This window comes from Sabethes cyaneus, chromosome 2 (genome assembly GCF_943734655.1).
Source record: "Sabethes cyaneus chromosome 2, idSabCyanKW18_F2, whole genome shotgun sequence".
Classification (NCBI taxonomy): Eukaryota; Metazoa; Arthropoda; class Insecta; order Diptera; family Culicidae; genus Sabethes; species Sabethes cyaneus.
Genome location: NC_071354.1, coordinates 75,336,706 through 75,357,722, shown reverse-complemented (window position 1 = coordinate 75,357,722; position 21,017 = coordinate 75,336,706). Strand labels below are relative to the sequence as shown.

The 21,017-nt window shown below is 39.4% G+C and overlaps 3 protein-coding genes across 3 annotated transcripts; all 3 read right to left on the bottom strand.

Annotated features, from left to right (window-relative positions):
- Window positions 1-1,575: 1,575 nt before the first annotated feature.
- LOC128734184 (uncharacterized) lies at window positions 1,576-8,619 on the bottom strand. Its single transcript, XM_053828242.1, has 6 exons — window positions 8,184-8,619; window positions 3,225-3,334; window positions 2,993-3,158; window positions 2,659-2,927; window positions 2,417-2,594; window positions 1,576-2,349 (listed from the first exon to the last, which is right to left on the bottom strand). Exons 1-6 carry the CDS (start codon window positions 8,394-8,396, stop codon window positions 2,209-2,211), a joined length of 1,077 nt encoding a protein of 358 aa, XP_053684217.1. The 5' UTR covers window positions 8,397-8,619; the 3' UTR covers window positions 1,576-2,208.
- A 1,714-nt stretch (window positions 8,620-10,333) lies between these two features.
- Window positions 10,334-12,116, bottom strand: LOC128734185 (uncharacterized). Its single transcript, XM_053828244.1, has 6 exons — window positions 12,041-12,116; window positions 11,701-11,931; window positions 11,506-11,639; window positions 11,021-11,452; window positions 10,780-10,957; window positions 10,334-10,719 (listed from the first exon to the last, which is right to left on the bottom strand). The coding sequence occupies exons 2-6, from the start codon at window positions 11,896-11,898 to the stop codon at window positions 10,585-10,587; spliced, it is 1,077 nt and encodes a 358-aa protein (XP_053684219.1). The 5' UTR covers window positions 11,899-11,931; window positions 12,041-12,116; the 3' UTR covers window positions 10,334-10,584.
- A 4,091-nt stretch (window positions 12,117-16,207) lies between these two features.
- LOC128734179 (conserved oligomeric Golgi complex subunit 8) lies at window positions 16,208-18,397 on the bottom strand. Its single transcript, XM_053828229.1, has 4 exons — window positions 18,289-18,397; window positions 17,747-18,225; window positions 17,478-17,691; window positions 16,208-17,405 (listed from the first exon to the last, which is right to left on the bottom strand). The coding sequence occupies exons 1-4, from the start codon at window positions 18,341-18,343 to the stop codon at window positions 16,405-16,407; spliced, it is 1,749 nt and encodes a 582-aa protein (XP_053684204.1). The 5' UTR covers window positions 18,344-18,397; the 3' UTR covers window positions 16,208-16,404.
- Window positions 18,398-21,017: the final 2,620 nt, after the last annotated feature.

Genomic DNA, 21,017 nt, shown 5'->3' with positions numbered 1-21,017 from the left:
CTGTTGGTATACGACCTTCGTTTCCACCGGGGTTGATTACCCGGTGGTAATCAACCCCGGTGGAAACGAAGGTCGTATACCAACAGTGAAGGAGTCACAGTGTTGTCTCGACACTACAAGATGGCAGCCCCATCACGAGACTCGGTTAGCGTGGGCCCTAGTACGGCTACCTATCGACATCCAACACACTAAAAAGAGGTCGTATACCAACAGTGAAGGAGTCACAGTGTTGTCTCTGCTCAGTTGGTTTCTCGTATTCGCACTGGTACCATGTGGAGGTAGAGACAGGAGTGGCTGGATAAGAGGCTACGTACCACTATGGGGTCTGTTTTGTGCATTATCCAACCAATTATCAACCAAGCTGAGCCATGCGCTGAATCTGATTCATCCACAAACAATCATAGGTCATTTTAACTTCAACTGCCTGTTTATGCGTTAATATTATACTGATTGATTGATGAAATTGTTACTCATAAGCAGGGTTGCCACATGCACAGATTATTCTGTGTTTAACAGATATTTGAAAGAAATCGACTGTACAGAATCTGTTTGCACAGAATATAGATTTTCGCCAATTACACAGATTAAACAGATTTTTGAGCTTTTACATGAGAGTGAAAGAGACGGAAATAGTCAGCAAAATGACTCCATCTCTTTCACTCTAATTGCTTTGCATTGGACAGATTTTTGCACAGATATTTTTCCTCGCTGTACAGATGGCCAGATTTTTCCAACAAAAAACACAGAATTTTATGTGGCATCCCTGCTCATAAGTATCACTAATAATTTGGTCAATCATTACGTTGAAGTTTCTAGAGCGTCTTAGTAGAATACGAAGATTGCAAATAAACAGACACTGATGAAGCCTGCAAGTCGTAGGTAAGACTAAAGCACGAAACACTAAACATTGGGTTAATGGTAAACACGTCTAAAACAAAGTACATGCTGGCCAATGGTATCGAGGCCGACCAATGCCGTTTGGGCAGTAGTATAATGATCGACGGTGATGAGCTTGAGGTAGCTAACGAATTTTTCTACCTTGGCTCACTGGTAACGACGGACAGTGACACCAGCCGTGAGATTCGGAGGCTTATTATCAGCGTGCTATTTATGGGCAAGCAATTGCGCTCGAACAGACTAGGCTCCCATACAAAATGTACCCTGTACAAGACGCTCATAAGACCGGATGTTTTCTACGGGCATGAAAGATGCCCGACACAATACTCGACAATACTCGAGGAAGACCTGCGAGTGCTCGGCGTTTTCGAAAGACGAGGGCCAAAAACGATTTTCGGCGGCCTACAGGGCAACGGAGTATGGAAATGGAGAATGAACCATAGACTCGCACAGCTTTATTGCAAACCCAATATCTATATGGTGGCTAAATCTGAACGTATACGCATGGGCTGGGCATGTTGCAAGAATGATGGACAACTATCCTGCAAAGATAGTGCCTAAAATCCGGTAGAAAAAAGACGTCCATAAAAATGCATAAATGGCATATATTTTCAAAATTAATAAATTACCCATTCACATGTTAACATACTTTTTGTTTCGTTAGCTCTTAACGAAAATTTCCTGGTCCCAAAGGACAAATATTGTTTTATTTGCGCAGCATTCTATGTTTGTTCGAATATGTTTGGTCAGACAAATTTAACTCCAATTGATTTAAGATATAAGTTTAATAATATGAACTATTGCTGAATTTTGAACTGAAATATAAGATTGCAATATCTACCATTTCTATCTTAATGGTCATGTGTACTGTTATTGTTATATGATGTGGATACAATATTGTTTGGTTTGACGATGCAAATATGTCCTCCTATTACATGCACTAAAGCACAAAGGCTAAAAAAGGTAGAAAAACAACTATGAAAAGTTGCAAAACAATTTAAGTTCTACTAATATCTTGATATCTGATAGATTATTGGTTTATTTTTTGGCATGCATCGCAATTTCAGAATCGGAGTTAGATGAATTGCACAAAACACAAACTGGGTATGGTTACTGTGGCAAGTATTCTGGTATGAACAATTAGAGGATTCCACAAAACTTTTCCAAACTGTATACTACAGTGCTATTTGCTAAAAGATTCACACCAAGAATTAAAAACAACGTAAAATTAAAACAGATTTCCGTGTTACAGTCAATGATATTTTTGTTTCCACTTGTTTTTAAGTATCACAGAACGTCTTCTAAGCAGCATTACAGTTTCGCCCGTAATGCCTGTTTGTGTCCACCCAGTTCCAGCTGACGCAGATGCGAAAACAATAGTTCAGTATACTCCTCGGTATGTTTACGAAAATGACCCACGTGAGGCGATCGGTCCCAACATTTGAAAGTGCACTGTAACGGAAGAAAATCCAATTAATAAAAACCATAAAACTTGAAAAACTAGATTTGAATTTAGTACCTTTACTCCATTAGACTCCCAACTGTCCTTGACTCTACAGTTGGCCTCCTCCGTTCCTACAGGGTCGGTTTTCGAAACAAAGAAAAGAGCCGGACATCTCAACAGGTTCGTGTGAAACATCTGACTAGAGCGAATATAATGTGATGTAGCTGGTTCATGAAATGCTTTCATGTGGTAACTAGAAATTATACAAAAGAATGATTCATTTTTAACGCATTTGGTGATATAGAAAACCATCTTACATCATATATTTTTTCAATGCATTTCGTAGCGTTGGATTTCTTGGAAACAAGGCTCGCGGAACTCCTTCGGGTATCTCCGTTATATCAGCAGCGCTGTCCCAAATTTGTCCCTTGACCCGGTCTAATACGATCTGATAGTTCTGCAGATCTCGAGCGATGTGAACCAAGCATTCTCCCCATAGATAACCACCCACCGAAAACCCATGAAAAACTAAACCATTCCTAAATTCGTTGTTCTTCAAAAATTTAACGATATCAGTTGCCACCAGCTGAAAAGTAACAGAGTTATAGTAATTCTGTAACAGATGCTCTAACCAAACATCTAGATACACACCTGAGAACCTTTCACCGGCCAAAGCAGCTGCCAAGGGGTCAACTGAGACACTACAACCTCAAACCCTTGATCGGTGTAGAGGCTAGCATATTTGGCTACATGTTTCTGTTTAGCATTAAGCCATGCAAACATCAGCACAGTTGGTTTGTCAAAACCATCCTTTAATCTAAAAAAAAGTTAAATCTTGTTTAGTATACATTGATTAGTATCGTTATATTAGCAAACTATTTACTGGAGCGTTTTTGGATCTTTTTCGACATTCCTTTTCTGCTTCGAATACAGCTGGAGACTCCGGGAAATTTCCTGCACCGTAAAATCTCGATTCGGGATTGTCATATTGACCTGTGGACGATGGAAATTTATTTAACTTCAACGTATTTGAAACTATTTTGATCATTTTTTTTTACAAAAAAGGCAAATGAAAACCCACTTAAAGGTATTTATTAGTGGGGGGTGGGCGGCGATTCCTACGGCTCCTTGAATTTAATAAAGTTAAGTAAATTATATGGCGACAAAAGGATGGTTCAATTTTATAGAATTCACAACAAAAAACAAGTATTTGTTAGGGTTCGTCACCGTGAAATTCTATATGTTATTTTCGTTGACTTTTTCGGTGAGAAACGTTTCTCACCGAAAAAGTCAACAAAAATAACATATAAAAAACAAGTAAGTGAATTGATTATGCCATTTTTGGAATATTTTTGGTACCGACTTTGAAAACTTAGTTTCAAAAAAAACGGTGATAAAGCTTTCACTCGCTGTGTTTCTGTGAATTGCCCTCGACACGCACAATATAACTTTGTCTTTTTGGAATTCGTCCCAATGCAATGGCTTAAAAGACATATTATCAAAATGTTAATCTTTCGAAACAGTTAATTAATAAAAATCGATTTTTTGAAATCGAAAAACTCCTGAACCATCTTAATATGCTTGCTTTTGCTAAAATAATACTTTGATCAATTTCAAATGTGAGTGCATCAATAGATAATCAAATATGGTTTTTATGATATGGTATGGATATGACCATTATAAACATTACGTTCTAACATATAGTTATTGTCAATGGCCCGAGTAAATTAATTTTATGCGACCAAGCTTTGCATGTGACAAGAAATGCAAATATTGGATGATAACAGTGTTGTTAATCGCAAGATAATAAAGTTATGAGTTGTACCATTAATATTGACATTGAAAGTTAAATAAATTCTGGAGCTTAATCTTAGCTCCGGAAAACATTCAAATGCGTAATGTCAGAAGCAACCAAATTTCATATCAGTACCTACATTCCAGCTCTAAAAACAGAACATTGTGACAGTCATAGTAGAGCACACGTGGCAATTTCAAATTACCAATGTTTCAGATTTTTTATCTTTATCTATTCCAGTATAACAATGCTAGAGGTGATAACAATTGGATATACCCGGTGCATAATATTTCTTTTGTTGCTATACCCAGATAACACGCTACTATTTTTAAATATGTAAATTACAATTTATTCTGATTTGGTTTTTATTTCCAAAAAAAGCTACTCCATGCTAAACAACTATAACAAAGTTAGCAAGTGTGTTTTTAATAGTAAGTCTATCTACCGTTCAAGTACCTGAACGATACTTGAATGATCAAAAACGGTTAAACGGACTCAAAAATAAACAAACAAATATACCATAAATCTGGCTTTAGTTTTAAAAAGGTCGCATAATGCATGTAAAAGGGTTGATTATGCGTCCTTCTGAAAACTAAAGCCAGAAATGATAGCAAATTTTTTCAGTTTGTCAGTTTTCTTGACTGGGCGGTCGACTCAATCGAGTTATTCAACTACATCGTGTCGACCAAAATAAACCAATTGAAAAACACTTGACTCTAAAGAAACTGACTAAAAAAATGACATTGGAACTCAATCACTCGCAACCACCTGTCATCATTAACCCTAATTTGTTCATTGATAATTGTTGTGCATGACTCTGTTCAATGTTGCTCGCTTGTTAAATCACTACTAGCTTTCCAGCGGTCCACTCAGTCAAGTTATTCGAAGAATCATGTCGATTTGTATAATACCAAAACTCGTCCTAGACCTTATCGTCAAGTACTTGGGGTTTGAAAATTAAAATTCTGCGGTCAATACTTGGTGACATACAATTGGAGAACGGCAGCCGAGGACCGATAGTACCGGACGACCATGATTCGCTAACCCTCTCTGTCCCCAGGGCGTTGGGGTGGTTTACAATTCTTGATCGCCTGAAAAAGTTATTAATAACCAATTCGTCAAGCACGACTATACGGCTTGTAAAATAATATTTTAACTATGTTCTGAAGTTTAAATACCCATATTTGAATGCCTTCAAAAATTTTCATCGGTTGATTTTAATATCGGAAGTCATGGATCTTCTGTGCTACCATGGGACAGAGAGGGTTAAGCGCAGGATCGATAACAGACCGTTGCCACTAAAGTAAGTAAGTAAGAAATCGACTGAATTGATATGATTCGTTCAAACTGATGAGCGTTTATCTTCTACTTTGGACAGATGTGGCTTTCAAAGTGGCCATCGGGGAGCCGGGTTTTCTCGCTGAAGTAAATGAATTCGCGAAAATATTATAAACAAAGGTAAAAATAATGTAAGAACGGATAGCACAGCGTCTCATTTCATGACCAAAGAAAACAACCCAGAAAACCTTCACTCAATTTCATTTGCGCAAATTCGGGTCAAATTTTCGGATAAGTATGTCAAAACTGAATCCGGAACGCAATAGGAGAGCATGTGTCGATGCAGAAGAGTCTTCTTTTAAACAGGACGTACTGGTTGGTCCCTGTGCTCTTATAAAGAAATAACCCAAGTTCCAATTTAAGTTTTATCGCGCTCATTTTGCTGTATGTATGATCAGCTTTGGTCAGTGGACTTTGGGAGTGAAGTTGGTCACCACCTTCAAAATTTGAGTTACAAAATTACTCGAACTTACTATTGTTTTGGGCGTACCACATACTTGTTTTGTTTCAATTATTTATGATAATAACTGTTGAACGCTTTGCATCATCAACAAGTATCACAAGAATTACTGTGAGTGAGAAAGTGTTTAGGTTATGTACTATCAATCTACTCGATCCATTCAAAATCACGCGCGGGGTATCGCTAAATACCTAAATACGTTTGTTGCCATGTGCTGAGGCCACCTTGAGACAAACATGAATATTTAGCAATTTCTTCGAAAACCATTGATGTGCGTGATAATTATTAGAATCGATCCATGATGAAAAATTCTCTCGCTGAATCTGGTTTACTAAAAGATGGAAAATTACATTAATCATTGGTAAAATACCAACCGAGATGATCGAAAAGGTGTTCAAAATTGAATATTTCGCATGGACCATACAGTTGGGGTCGCGGTACGACGCGGGTCTAAGTCGCCTGTTCGGATTTCGAATGGGAGAGGCTGTACGAAGCAATCCGATCCAAGCACCCGCACTTATCCTGTGCTCTAACAGCTGGCTGCGAAGTCTGTCGAATAAAAAACAGAAAGTCGAATGCTTCGAAAACGAAATGTGTAGCATCTAGGCTTAGACAACCTCAAGCGTAGTTGCAGCCAACATTTGTAAGATATTATTGTCAAAATGCAAATGACAAACAACAGTTATTAGATCCAAATAAAACTTGTATGGACTTTTCACAATTTTTGTGTGTTTCATTTTAAACGACGAAACCTTGAAAAGACAAATTTTATAATAGTACCAACAGTTTCTCATAGGCCCGTATGCCATTGCAGGCAATATGCTACATGCAAAACAGAATAAATATTATAGGTATAAGAATTGATCGACCACACTTCTAGATGACTAAAATTTACACTAAATTAAAACCCAAATACTGATAATATTGATAAATTTTGGTAAATTCAAATTTGTCTTCGTGTGAACCAATTTGAACTTTCGAACATCTATGGCAAACAATTTTATTCTTCTATTCGTTCGAGCAGAGTTCCTCATAGGAATGTCGAAAACGGTGATAGTCCTAGTAGTAATAATTATAGGAATGAATGTTTGCTATCTAAAGCAGCTACTTCGCTTGCAAAAATAACCGTGATCGTAAACGAAAAATTGTGTTGTAAACAACCAGAGTAAAGTTGTTCAACAAGAAAAGTAATTTTGGCTGATGCATTAATAATCAAGTGAAGTTTGGGCGAGTTGACCCAGAACACTGCATTAATGCGAGCAAAAAAACTTTAATCGAAATACAATCACTGATTTTTACGTCGAAGCCAGCATCGTGACTAAGTACCTAATAATATCTTCGATGTCCATCGTAACGTTGTGCTGAAAAGAACGGGTTTTCCGCTTAAGCCAAAACAAAGTGATTGGATTTTACTTTGATAAAGAGCATGGGGTGAAGGATCGCTTGCTAGTGTGCTTTAAAAACTAGCTAGCTTCTCTAGTTAATAGTAACGCAACCTTCGGTGATTTTTTAATTGATACCCTTAGTGAGCCCAGCGGATGTTGTGTTCGAAATAACTACGGTTGCTGCTAAGTTACTGCTGAAAACATTATTCTCCCAATAAAATTAATTTGTACTAGCTTACCACCCATTTCCTAAGGGAAGCAGAACCATTTTTGTCAAGTAAATTCGCAATGTAAGATAAGCAAACAATCCTTTTTTCAGTCAAGACATTTTTTCTAATTTTTAAATCTGAGATAACTGGTAATTATAGTGGATAATGTTTTGCGAGTTGTAAATATCGATTATTTTTTGAGAGAAATTGTTTTTTCTGAATGAAAGCAACAACTAATCATAATCGACAATAGGTAACTTAATTTCACAAAAAGTCAAATAAAATGTAATAGCTAAAATAAACTTGGAACTTGAAATTTGGACTGCAAGTGTTCATACCTCGCATTATATACAAGTGACTGGGTGGCATTTATATATGTAGGCGTCGGTGCATGTATGCAGTTTTGCATATTTCTTGGTGCAATTGTAATAACCACACACTGACGAGAACGCAACGTAATGAACCCGTACAAAGTCCAAGTAAAATTTATATGATAAATCAATCATAGTTCGTTAGCTGGTGAGTCGCCCTGGGGCCACATCCATAACTTGATAAGACTATCACATAGTAGCAACTTTATCGATGCGATTTACGCTAATTATGCTTTGTACGCTCTTGCATGTTAGAATTAAGAGTAACCTTGTAATGAGCTTACATTTTGGTTGGAAAGAGTTGCACCATTCAGCAGAGTCTGGTTTTGCAGGGGTGCGTGATGTTTCTTCGCGCTGGCTAGCACACTAAACTGTGCCATTGGTACAAGCTGCTGATCCAACGATACTAGCGAAAGCTTTTTAAAACTGGAAGTAATATTCTGGTTTGCATTTTTTGCTGCACAAGTAGCAACCAGTCGTACCGTGAGAAATGCCATATCACTGTTTCGCGACTACTATCTTTTACTGTATTTGTCGTAATCCTCGGGTTATAGACAAATGTGTTGAATTGTTAATAATCCACCGAACCGAAGTCAGAACGATTCTCTGCAAAGGCCAGGATCACCACTTATATTCGATAATAGCACCACACAACACCGTTTCGATACTCATGAGATAACCCCAATGTTGATCGAAACAGTGAAAAATGGAAACTAAATGTATGAGGAATAAAAATGAATGAATTTGGACAAGACAAAGGTACATTGGGTTGCTTACACCACTACCAACCATACCACGTACATCGTAGCCTCTACTAGTAAACTTTCTGTTGAAGGTACCAGCGAAACCAATACAGTAATTTTATGCTACAAAGTTCCCATGCATGAACCCGCCTATCCGGAATAGCTATTTTACGGAGGGAGGGGCAAATGAAATAGAGCGATAAAACCTTTAGACATTACCTATCAATAATTTAAACTGTAGATGTGTTAACCGAAAGTTTTAGTAGATTTTCCTAATTAGAAAAATAAATAAAGATAATATTTCATTTAATTTTATTACAACATGTACCTAGTAATATTTTTTCGAAAGTAATCAATAACAATCCATATAGAACAGGAAAAACAGTTCCAAATGCTATATTGCCTTACAACAAATCATAGTGCAAATTTAACATCTAATTTTTTTAAATTTACCTAATTTCCATGTAGATTTAATTTTTCTCAGATCAGTAGATCGGCACACCGTTATCAGAAGCTGTTATCGGGTTATCGCATCTCGAACTCGATATCTGTAGGGCGACAAAGTGACACATTGATACGCTTTTAAACAATGTTTTCGCAGTTTTTTGCGCAATTTTACGAATTGCCGCGATTTCATTTAATTTTTTTTAATTGAGGCGTTGTTTTTTACACAATTTTCGCCTAAAGAACGGATATAAATGCGATTGGCAAGATAAAATCTGGTTGGTATACCTACTAGATAGTATCATGAAATTAATTTTGCGATTACGTGCTTTGCATGTGGTTCTGATATTCCTGTTTTTTCTGTCCAATATATAAGAGTCAAAGCACTGTCACTTGCAGCAAATATGTACTTTTGTTCAAAATCACCTAGCTCATTAATTTTTTGTTGTGGTCTAGTGCTTGGAATAAGTTGAACTCGTTGAGCTACTCAAGCTCAATCTCATATAAGAAAAACCTGACACTTGAATCAACTATAACGTGAAGCGTTTAAGATAACTAATATGCCAGTGTATAATCTATAATCAAAGAATAGGTATAACTCAATCCTTTCTGTACCTGCTTCTCTACCATCTGACTCGTACTGAAGCTCGACGTGTTCATCGTTGCTAATATCAATATTGTGCTGTAACCAATACAGAAAGAAGAAGCTTTCTGTCATTTCGAATGACCCGGTGTCAAAATTCAAATTTACGTGAACAAAAAAAAATCCTAATTGATCCTTTCCTGTTTGCGATTGTTTGAATGCTTTGAAATATGTTTTTAATAAAACACAATTTTTTAAACGTAATCATGATCTCTTTCATGATTGTATCATTTAGTAGAACCTGAGCAGAACCATCCTAATAACATCTGTGGCATAAATGGATGATTCTAATATTAAACTCGAATAATGACATGCGCTGAGGCTGACCCACAGGTTTGCATATAAATGCTATAAGGTGGAACTGGGGTTCTAAATCTAGTCTAAAGTTCAAAATGTTGGATCTTCTAGATTTAAAGTTCAAAATGTTGGATACGTCGTTACATGCCTCCTAGGTATTGCCATTGTTTTGAACATAGTAAATCCGGTGAAAATAAATCCCAAGCCCAACTGATGTCATCTGTCAAGCCGCTCAAGGCAACCTCTTCCGATAACGCAAATCAAGAAGCAAACAAAAACACTGCTTTTTTCTTTTATTACACATTCCTAGCAATTTTTTATTTCATTTAAAATCTCATTCACTTATTTGTGAAACCTTTTTCTATACGGTGGTTGCTCTCTACCAGCGTACAAATAATTATCGTACCATATTACATAGTGATTATTTCATATATCAGTAATGGCTTTTGTTGCTCCATAGTTCCGGGAAAAAATCACGCTTGTCATAATTATGTCAATTAGATATAGAGATTTTTTGGTACTTAATTTCATCACATGTCAAGGTACAGTACTTTTCGATTACAATTTTGCCTTCTGTACATAGCCAACGATATTAAGCGTGCCTAGATGGGTCAGAAGTAAATCGATGTATTCATCACGGTGCTTATGAAAGTGTCCCACGTGCGGTGAACGATCCCAACATTTAAGAGTTGTCTGCCCAGAAGGATTAAACTTAAAATTATAAATTCCAATTTGTTAAATGATTAAACTAACCTTTATGTCTATCGATTCCCATATGGACATTAACTTCCGGTTGGCACTCTCCGTTCCTACCGGATCGGTTTTCGATATTAACAACAGTGCAGGACTTCGAGCTGGTTCATTAAAAAAATGATAGGCACTTTTTTCATAATATTGAGTGGCCTCCTCGTGGAACAGCTTCAAGTGATACCTATGGCGAAAGATTACGCATTGAATATATATGATAAGATGCGAAACGCTCCGTTTCGATTACGTTAGGTAGCTACGAAGAGTGTTTTGTAGTATCGGGTTTTTCGGTAGTACTGCATGTGGAACTCCAACCGGAATCTCAGTGATGTCCGCTGCGCTATCCCAAATTTGTCCTTTGATCTTATTCAGTGCTAGCTTGCCCGATTCATTTTGGTTTAATTTGACTAGACATTCGCCCCAAAGATACCCACCAACGGAAAAGCCATGTATAACTACTCCTTTTGTTAAATCATTATGTTTCAGGAAATTGATTACATCATTTGCTACTGCTTGAGTTCCATGAACAGGCCAAATCAACTGCCAGGGAGAGATATGCGCTACCAAAACCTCGAATCCCTGCTCAATGTAGAACTCAGCAAATTTCTTAAGATGCTTGTCGCTGGCTTGTAACCAAGCGAATATTAATACAAGTGGTTTGTCGATCGGATCAGTTAATCTGAAAAATCCCTTTTCTTGATTACAGCGAAAAGTCATATTTGAAAAACTTACCTCAAAGTATCACAATTTTTATTCCAATTGTTCCTGGATGTGCTGTAAAAATTTAAATTTTTGGTCAAACTATAAACACGAATGTTTGCCGGAGTAATTTTCGAGCTGCTGCCTCTAGAGATCATAGCGGCGGACTGTAAAGTTTTATTTATAAGCAATTTATGTTAGGTGTCTTTTGTCTAAACGCTTACATACCAGACTACGTTGTTTCCTAATGTCGACCACAGTTCGATTGCTCAGTGGTCCCGGCAGCCGACTGTATGCACTTAATTGAACTGTTCCACAAAATTGATTGGCAAGGCAAAACGGCAGTCTGATACACTGATTTCTTCCGGTCGAGTTGGTGTTTAAGTTCAAGCCCCGTACGAATAATCGATGGGACAAATGAAACATCTCACAAAGAAGAATTCACTCAGCACTCAGCATCTGCAAAAAGTCGAAAATTATTTCTAATTACAGTACATAGGCTCCAAATTAAACACGATCGCGGTAAAATGCAAAAAGCGACAAGTCATCCATTGAGGAAAAATTGTACCTATATGTATAAAGCGTCTGGTCTGGTATGAGAAGCAAAACCAAAAGCTTTGCGATTGGACTATGCTTGTGGAACAACTGATTAAATTTTTCCAGCGTTGTGTGTAATGTATCTATGTTTTTTTTTCTATTTTCTTATGTGAACATGTGCACCATAAAGATTGTAGTGTTGGTATCGAGAATGGCTCGAACAGCTGGGAACAGTCCGATACATGTGTACATTGTTCCGAGAGTTTATTTGTTTATATCAATTTTAGCATGTACATACCTATTTAAGCAATGTTCTGGAGAAGTGTACTGAAAATATCAACCAATTAAAATACATCATAAATATTTAGCCTGTTAGTAATATAAATATTTCGTACTGTACAAGCTTTGGGTGCAGGCTATCATGCGCTTATACTTAAGAAAACTATACCCGATGTAATCGAACCAGCAGCACGTTTTATTTTATTGGCATACCTATGCATGGATCGCATCTACGTTCAATTGAAAAACTAATAAATTGTAATCAACAACTAGTTCCTGGTATCAAAAAAGAGCATAGTTTAACAGCCCGTGTGGCGTTTGCGGTTGACCAAGATTAGCTTTTCACAAAGAACCATCAATATAACATCTAAGGAGTAAATCACTACTATCAAATAATTTTCAATGACTCAATCATTCATAATAATACTTAATGGTTAAACTCGCTGCATATATTGCATCAGGTTGAAAGAAGAGGTCATTTCAGTAAAAAGGCGTTGATCTGGATCCACCGGGTAGTTCGTCGTGGTTCTCCGCCTCCAAAATCCGTTTTCCTTTACGCTGTCGCTGATCGCTCTTGGCACTTACTTACTTACTTATGTGTCCATGTCCGTCAGTCCGGCAGAACAAGGGGATAAAATCAGAGATCCACTGCTGATGGTTACCCGCCATGGCTTTTACCTGTCGGCAGGACAAGTTTTCGTCTACAACACAGATGTCGTAGGCTAAGCTGCGTCGCCATGAGCCTCTGAGTCTGCCTCTTCTACGCTGTCCTTGTGGATTCCAGTCGAGTGTTTCCCTGCAGACCTAGCTCGCTCCATTCTCCAAGATGTGTCCGATCCACTTCCACCTACGTTCACGAATTTCTGTGGCTATCGGCCGTTGATGTCACCGACGATGCAGTTCCTCATTTGATGATATTTACTTGTCAGGCCACCCCCACCAGGCACGAATGATATATCGCAGGCACCGGTTAATAAATACCTACAGTTTTTGCGTTGTCTCCGCTGAGACGCACCACGTTTCGCAGGTATACAGCAGTACGGATTTAACGTTTGAAATAAAGATTCGGGTTTTCGTACGTAGCTAGAGTGATCTGGTTTGAGCGCCAAATGTTTCGCAGACCTGCAAAGGCACTCCTGGTTTTCCTGATCCGTGTGGCTATATCGGTCTTGGTACCACTATCGAGCGTTGTCTGGCTAGCAAGATATTGAAAGGCGTCCACCTGGTGTCGCCGAAAACTACGCATATTGATTCGAAGCTGCGCTGCTGGAAGAGAACGAGCTGGATAAAGTTCCTTTCGAGAATGGTTGGATCATCATCAAAACAGCCATCAACAGCGTAACAGAGAACCTCCACGGCCACGTGATATGGAATCAGCGGAACGACTAGCATGACAATGAATGAAAGAGGATAATAGATGAGGAGAACGCTGCGTGGACGGCAACTGCCAGAACGTGCAAAAACACAGATAAAAGATGTAGCGTTCCCAAATCTATCTGGAGAGATGTTTTTTCTGGAAAAGAAGGAGTATGCAGCGTTTGAGCAGCGGAATTGATCTTTGAAATCAGAAACGCATCCCACCGTATCACCGTTGCGAGCCGAAATGTATCGGGATGATGGTTAACGACGGTTCAAATCTCTACACTACGGAGGGCCCATCAAAAAGATCGTGGATAAGGGTCTCGAGACCGATCTGTTTATCGACTTTAAAACTGCATATGATACTCACCCTTATTCTGCGAGGCGAGTGACGTGACTATTTGGAGTCACCGCGAATCAGGTGACATTTGTCACCCAGGTGACTCGCTTTGTCACCTAGGTGACACGGTCTGTCACTTAGATGACAGGGGTTTCTTACCTAGGTGACTCGGTTGTCACCTAGGTGACTCGACTCGCCGTGGCGAGTCACGGCGAGTGACAATTGTCGTATTGAGTCACGTGACTCGCAGAATAAGGGCAACTATCGCCGCAGAGAGAAATGAAAACTCATTGACGAGAACGGATTTCCCGGGCAACATACTGCTAAAAGCTATTATGAAACGAGCAGATATCAATACGCGGGGTACGATTTTCTACAAATCTAATCAACTCGTTCTGCTTTGCCATTGACATGGAAACTCTCAGCACATTTGTGCCGCTGGGCGTTCAAAACCAACTATTTGCTGCCCGATGGATTTTTGGGAGTTTTAAAGAGACGAATGTCAAGAGCCAGCAAGCTGGACTCCGTGCTGGCCGATCATGTGTAGACCATATCACAACGCTCCGCATAATATTGGAGCAGATCAACGAATTCCAGGACTCTCTTCTGCTGGTGTTCGTTGACTTCGAAAAGGCGATCGACCGACTCAACCACGAAAATATCTGAGGCGTAGAAGAGTTCCAGATAAGCTAGTCCATATCATCGAGGCTCAGTACGAGGTGTTCTCATGCAAGGTTTTGCACGACGGCGTCTTGTCCGACCCCAGAAGGGTTACTGCTGACGTGAGACAGGGCTGCATTTTATCACCTCTTCTGTTTCTTATTGTTATGGATAATATATTAGTTGGAGCAATTGACAGTAGACCAAATGGAGGATTGCCTTGGAATTTTCTAACGATGGAGCAGCTAAATGACCTCGACCTAGCCGACGACATTGTCTTGCTCGCACAACGCCGAACCGATATGCAGAGCAAGTTAGGTGACCTCTCCGAGAGCTCCCAGGCAGCAGGTCTCACAGTCAATGTAGCAAAAACTAAGTCTATGGTAGTGAACACTGACAATTCCACCAACTTCACAGTAGCGGGACAACAAGTTGAGCAGATGGAGATTTGCAAGGTCTGCGGCACAAACCCACCCAAGTCTAGGGTGAGTTACTCAGTTACCAAGGAACTTGGTAACTCGTATCCTTGTGGATAAGAGGCTAAAAACCTTTGGAGTACAGTTATACAAGGCGCAGATGGTACGCATTTTTCAGCCGTTTATCAACTATTTATTTAAATTAAAAAGTGCGGGGCTCTTGCATGGTTACAAAATTTGCCTTATTACAGGATGGACATAGATTCGAATATTAGTACAATCAAAGTCATATTATGTTGAGCGACTTAAGGTTTATTCTTTGGCACTCATTAGCCTTCTCCATGCTGAATTCTACATTACCCCGAGAATGCCTCTTTTCAGAGCAAGTTCACTTTTGTAGTTAGACCACTTGGTCCGATTTTTATAACAGAGCAAGCTAGCTATCAAAGAAGGAAACCCACACTATACGTGTACCCACGCATTATAGGCCCCTATTGTATAAGGCACGTCGAGTGTCACGTTGTTCGACTAGTCTACTTTTGGTATTACGGAAGTCACACGCGACATGATTTTGTCGAGCAACTCGACTGATTCGACCCTCAAAAACCTAGTGACCCAACGGCAGCAAATGACTAGTGAGCTTGTTTCGATTGGGTGGTGGATTGACCCGCTATACTGTCTTTTCTCCCCGTACTTAATAGTGACTGAGTCGTTTCGACTGCTCGACATGACTTATAGAATAGGGCCCATAATGGGCAATGCAATCGCCGACGTATTATCCCAATGCATCAAACCATGCCATCAATGGGAATTAGCCCGAATCCGCTCTTTGTGTTCCGATTTTACTTATTTGGCCGTAGCGCTTCAACCAAGGAAAGTTTGAAAAGATTTTGTATAGGACATTTGTAGAGCTAATCTAGAATTGAGTATTGCCGATTCAACTATTACGGTATTGCTCTATCTATGCCAATTACAGTGCTCTGTGTCCCAGTAAAATCGAAGTACAACAAGCAGGACAGCTCAGTACATTTTATAGGAAAAAAGCATTATCAAACACAAAAATTCGGAAGAGTGGGAATTCCCGCTTGACACACGAATGCAGTGATATTCGAAAAAAAAATTATCCAGGCAGTTTGTACCAGCTCAACACCAATTAGTATCGTACGATATTTACGAGGATTAAATCCACTTTTTTTATAAGGCGTTATATATATTTTTAAATCTAATCTGTTACTTAGCGTAAATGCCTTACTTGTCGAGCCATTATCTCCTTCCACATGGCATTCTGCGATACTGAATTTAAGTGTATTTGCACAGCAGCACATGTCGATGGGCAATGCCCTAATCAACCTTATCACCAGACGATTCCTTTTCCTCATCAGCTGTTGTGGGTTGCTTGTGCTGTGTCATGGATACAGCACCGGTTTCAAGACTAATCTCGCTCACCTGCTTAATTACGGCTTCGATTTTATCAGGTAGCAGATAATTGATAGGCTCTAAGATTTTCTTTTGTTTCAAGTAAGTAATTCCATGCTTCTGCAGCGTTAGAACATTGATGCCTAAGTGATTTGCGATGGTTGGTGGGGGGAAAATGAAATGCATACACCGTTGCAGATACGGAACTAAATCGTATGCGAAGCAAGTGCAAAATCGTGTGAAACATTCTCGCTCTGATGTTGTAAAAGCTTGCTGTTCTTGACGATAGAATGATAGAATATGTCTGCATACACTTTCCAGCGATCCCTCCAAAGATTCTGTGACTACAGGAGCCAATGCAATTGGAGCACACAATCGAAGCTCATTAAAAACTGTTAAAATACCATTGCAGTAGACTGCCAGAGGTGTGAAGTCAAGGAGACTTTCTGGAGGTTGGGTGTTACTTCCACCTTTGTCATTAACCTTCGTTCGCTTTATGCCAGTGGGAACTTTATTGATAAGTGTGTAACGTTCCATATCTTGCTCAAACTGAAGTGTTATCTTAATGATTGTTGCTTGAAAATTGGAAGAAATAACTTTCACAAAAACCGGTGCTATTAGTGATCGAAAATCAACCCCTACTCTACTGAAAGATAATCCAAAGTACATGCACTGTCCCAAAATAGTATCAAAAGAATTAATATTGTTGGAAGCGAGATCTTTCTCGAGCACAGAGATGAAAGCCACTATTTGATCATGGAGCCAACTATGGAATATTTTGCTTCCATCAGTAGCGTTCCGATCAGATGTGATAACTGACATGGACATTAAATCTTCCTCGTCTGGAAAAATCGCGCGATATTGGGTTATAATGTTGAATAAGTGAATACGTGTTGCTTCTATTGTTTTCGTTAGATGCGTATGAGCTGTAATTTGAATAAAAGTAAATTATTTCATATAGCCAAGAACATGGATTAAATTATGGAATAATAACTTACCATCCTGTTGTGGTATTTTTCCTAGCAAATTCCTGAACCAACTGGTTCTTATTTGAAGAAATTTCAATTTTAGTTCTGGTGTAGTAAAAGCTTGCATCCTGCGCAAATAACCCACCACCTGGAGGCATTTAGGCAATTGTAGGTCCGTTCGCAGCTGCGATAAAAGCTGCACAAGCATGGTGTGCCAAGCAGCTTCGACTGCGCCTTGTATATTCTAAAACAATCACAATATAGTTATCCTTGTATCAACATATATATGAAAAAATTACAGCTATCACGGGTATATCACCGTGCTTACTCCCAACACGCTGCACATAGGCGGCCAGTTCTAAAGCTTCATCGTATTTGTTTTCGCGAATGCATGTTTCCATCAATTGTGGAATCTCCAGTATTTCTAGTAGCTCTGCATTACGCGTCAGCGTTAACGAATTCAATCTGCGAGCACTATTTATATTACTAGAAGAACCCAAGAACCTCTGACAGGTGGTCTCGAAATCGGGCAACTTTTTATCTAAACATCCAATCCGCTTTTCCGTTTCAACAAATTTACGATAGATCTCACGCGAGCATTCTGCCGTTTCGATAAACGTCCGGTAATTATTAACCGCCAAATCCTGCGTCTGTTCAACATTCTGTTTAGTTTCATCTTGCAGTCTTACTTTTTCCTTTTTAAGCTGGTCCACTTTCAACGAGCCCAACCTGAACATGTAGTCCGTAACTTCGGAAGCATTATCACCACTGAGCAACTCTGTTTTAAATTGTTGATGTTAACTAAATAAACTGTCAAATAAACCTATCAATTCACACTCACCTTCATAACTGTCAGGAAATACTAATTTCAAAACTTTTTCGTTTTCATAATCCATTTTAATGTGCGAAATACTAAAATCACCGAAATTTACTTATCAGTTGCAATCGTTGCAATGTTTACGTTTACATTGATAGATAACTACACGTTCGGCTATTTTTACTCTAAATTGAGAAAAATCACTTCAGCTATACACGCTATCAGAGAATCATGTAAGCAAAATGTGAAAATCACCTAAACAGACAACCGAGTTATCCACCTTTTTGTGCGCATAATGGCGGCTAGTGAGTACACATTTCGACAATGTTTATTTGCTTTTGGGAACTCCGCTCACGTACGCTTGATATTTCCAGCCTTGAATGTTTGTTGTATAGAACTTTCAAGCGTACGTGAGCGGAATTCCCAAAAGCAAATAAACATTGTCGAAAAGTGTACCCACTAGCCGCCATTACGCACGCGAAAAGGTGGATACCGAAGGACCGAAGTTGCGAGTACTGGCAAATACAGAAACCACGAACTGCTTAGGGTACTGCGACGCGACGCGACGCAACTTTTCTTGCTGCAGTTGTACGCGCAACCACAACCCTTTTTCGTCCGAAGTAGGACTGTGCATTTATTAGAAACATGTGAGCGAAGTCGCGACGCGTCCCAGCAAAACCTGACTTTATGATAGGGACGAGGAAGGGATCACAAACAAACTAGAGATGGTTGACAGGGGGAAGTAGTTCTTCGATAAGTGTCTCAATTGCGAGGTTGCGGAAAGACGTGGAACGGAAGTTAACCTAGGAATTCCCATGGAAAATAGCACGTAATCCCAGCACCCGATGTACAAGAAGTCAAACGAGTAATTAAAGCAACAAAGCCGCTGTTAAGGACCGTCTACTAGCAGAGTTTTACAAACATGTGATCCAACGGGCAGCATCGAAACGAGAGGTATAATGTTCAGTAAAGGTAGCTAACTATTAGGCTGCGCAGATGGCTATGATATCACAGTCAGGAACTATGTGACGGCGGAGGTAATCTGAATAAAAGCGTCGAATACCAAATACCTGAAAGGAAGAAGCTCAAAAGAGACAAACGTGCGCCTGTTACGGACGATAACCATTAACAGCGATGAACTAGAAGGGGTAAATAAGTTCGTGTATTTGGGATCGCCGGCGACCGGGGTCAAGAACACAACAAAGGAGACCCAGCAGTGCATTCAAATGAGAAATCGGGTTTATACTATGGCGTTCGTAAAGCGCTACGATCAAGAAGCATAAGCCGCCGTACGACGCTAAAAATGTACAAAACCCTTATTGGACCGGTAGTTCTGTGTGAACTTGAAGCTGTGATGACGTTTCCGTCCTTGCCGTGTTCGAGCGGAAGATGCTGCGGATGATATTATGCGAAGTACAAATAGAAAGCGGAGAATGGAGGAGCCGTATTAATCACGACCAATATTCCCTGCTTGGAGAGATTCCCATCGTACATCTGGCGAAAATCGGGAGGCTCCGGTGGGCCGGACACGTCGTATGGATACCGGATGACAGTGCGACGAACACGGTTCTTTTCAATAACTCCACCGACACCAGTAACAGACGGGGCCAACATCCAAGGTGGCACTTGGGAAATTGGCGACGAGTGACCCAAGATCCATTGATTTGAATGGAGACCACTGCTTCAAATAACAAGAGTCACCCTGGCATTCCTATTCTGCTTCACAAATAGAGCAAACTCCAAGTAGCAGAACCGTGTTATGCACATAGAAAATTGCTCCATTCGAATTTACCACTTTTGGGATTATAATAAAACATAGATGCGTCACGCGACGATTTCGTAGAGATCAGGTCATTTTTTACGTCGGATAACGACGGCAGCAGAGAAATTCGCAGACGTATTCTTGCCGGAAGTTGTGCTTATTACGTACTCCACAAGACCCCAAGGATAGAACGTGCCGCCAGAGCCAAATATGTCTGATGCCTTAATGTCTGGTAAGCTAAGTGCATCAGATACAATATGCTAACCTAAGCAAAGAAAAGTTCGATTTTCACTTAGGGTACGAACTTGGAAGTTCATATTTGGTTTAAATTTAGTTCCGCAGAACTTTCTTGCTGAACAATAAGACACTACGTATACAACCGAATTTCATTCTTAATAAAGCACCGTTAATATTTGTATCAACTTAAAAATTCATCATACAGCTTGATAGTTCAACGTGCAACTTCGAAGTAACCATCAAGAGTTTGGATAATGGTGTCTAAGGAAGGTTAACACGCGTTATGTCTATAAAACTATTGCTAGCTAAACAGCTTTACTTGTGTGTGTGTGTGTGTGTGTGTGTGTGTGTGTGTGTATGTGTGTGTGTGTGTGTGTGTGTGTGTGTGTGTGTGTGTGTGTGTGTGTGTGTGTGTGTGTGTGTGTGTGTGTGTGTGTGTGTGTGTGTGTGTGTGTGTGTGTGTGTGTGTGTGTGTGTGTGTGTGTGTGTGTGTGTGTGTGTGTGTGTGTGTGTGTGTGTGTGGTAAGTTGCAAAAATGAATTCTGTCATCATCTTTTGTTATTAAATAATCAATATTGGCTAGAATATTGCCCGTTTCTTTGGTAACAAAACGCGCTGCTCACTTTTTTGATAGCTTGAAATCGTCGCAGAAAGAATCTGCTTGGCTGTATGTAAGTTATAAGGATATTATACTTGTCTAGCACATAAGCTATTGATTTACTTGACAAAATAAACGATATTTGCCCCACGACGA

Bases quoted from the DNA above. Each gene is read 5' to 3' on its own strand.
- LOC128734185 (XM_053828244.1), bottom strand. From the start codon at position 11,898: ATGTTTCATTTGTCCCATCGATTATTCGTACGGGGCTTGAACTTAAAC. The intron at 11,453-11,505 runs GTAAGTTTTTCA...GGGATTTTTCAG, and splicing joins AAAAATTGTGATACTTTGAG to ATTAACTGATCCGATCGACA. The intron at 10,720-10,779 runs GTTAGTTTAATC...CCTTCTGGGCAG, and splicing joins GGGAATCGATAGACATAAAG to ACAACTCTTAAATGTTGGGA.
- LOC128734184 (XM_053828242.1), bottom strand. From the start codon at position 8,396: ATGGCATTTCTCACGGTACGACTGGTTGCTACTTGTGCAGCAAAAAAT. The intron at 2,595-2,658 runs GTAAGATGGTTT...TATAATTTCTAG, and splicing joins GCATTGAAAAAATATATGAT to TTACCACATGAAAGCATTTC. The intron at 2,350-2,416 runs GTACTAAATTCA...CTTCCGTTACAG, and splicing joins GGGAGTCTAATGGAGTAAAG to TGCACTTTCAAATGTTGGGA.
- LOC128734179 (XM_053828229.1), bottom strand. From the start codon at position 18,343: ATGGATTATGAAAACGAAAAAGTTTTGAAATTAGTATTTCCTGACAGT. The intron at 17,692-17,746 runs GTAATTTTTTCA...TGATTGTTTTAG, and splicing joins GTGATATACCCGTGATAGCT to AATATACAAGGCGCAGTCGA. The intron at 17,406-17,477 runs GTAAGTTATTAT...TTCAAATTACAG, and splicing joins AAAAATACCACAACAGGATG to CTCATACGCATCTAACGAAA.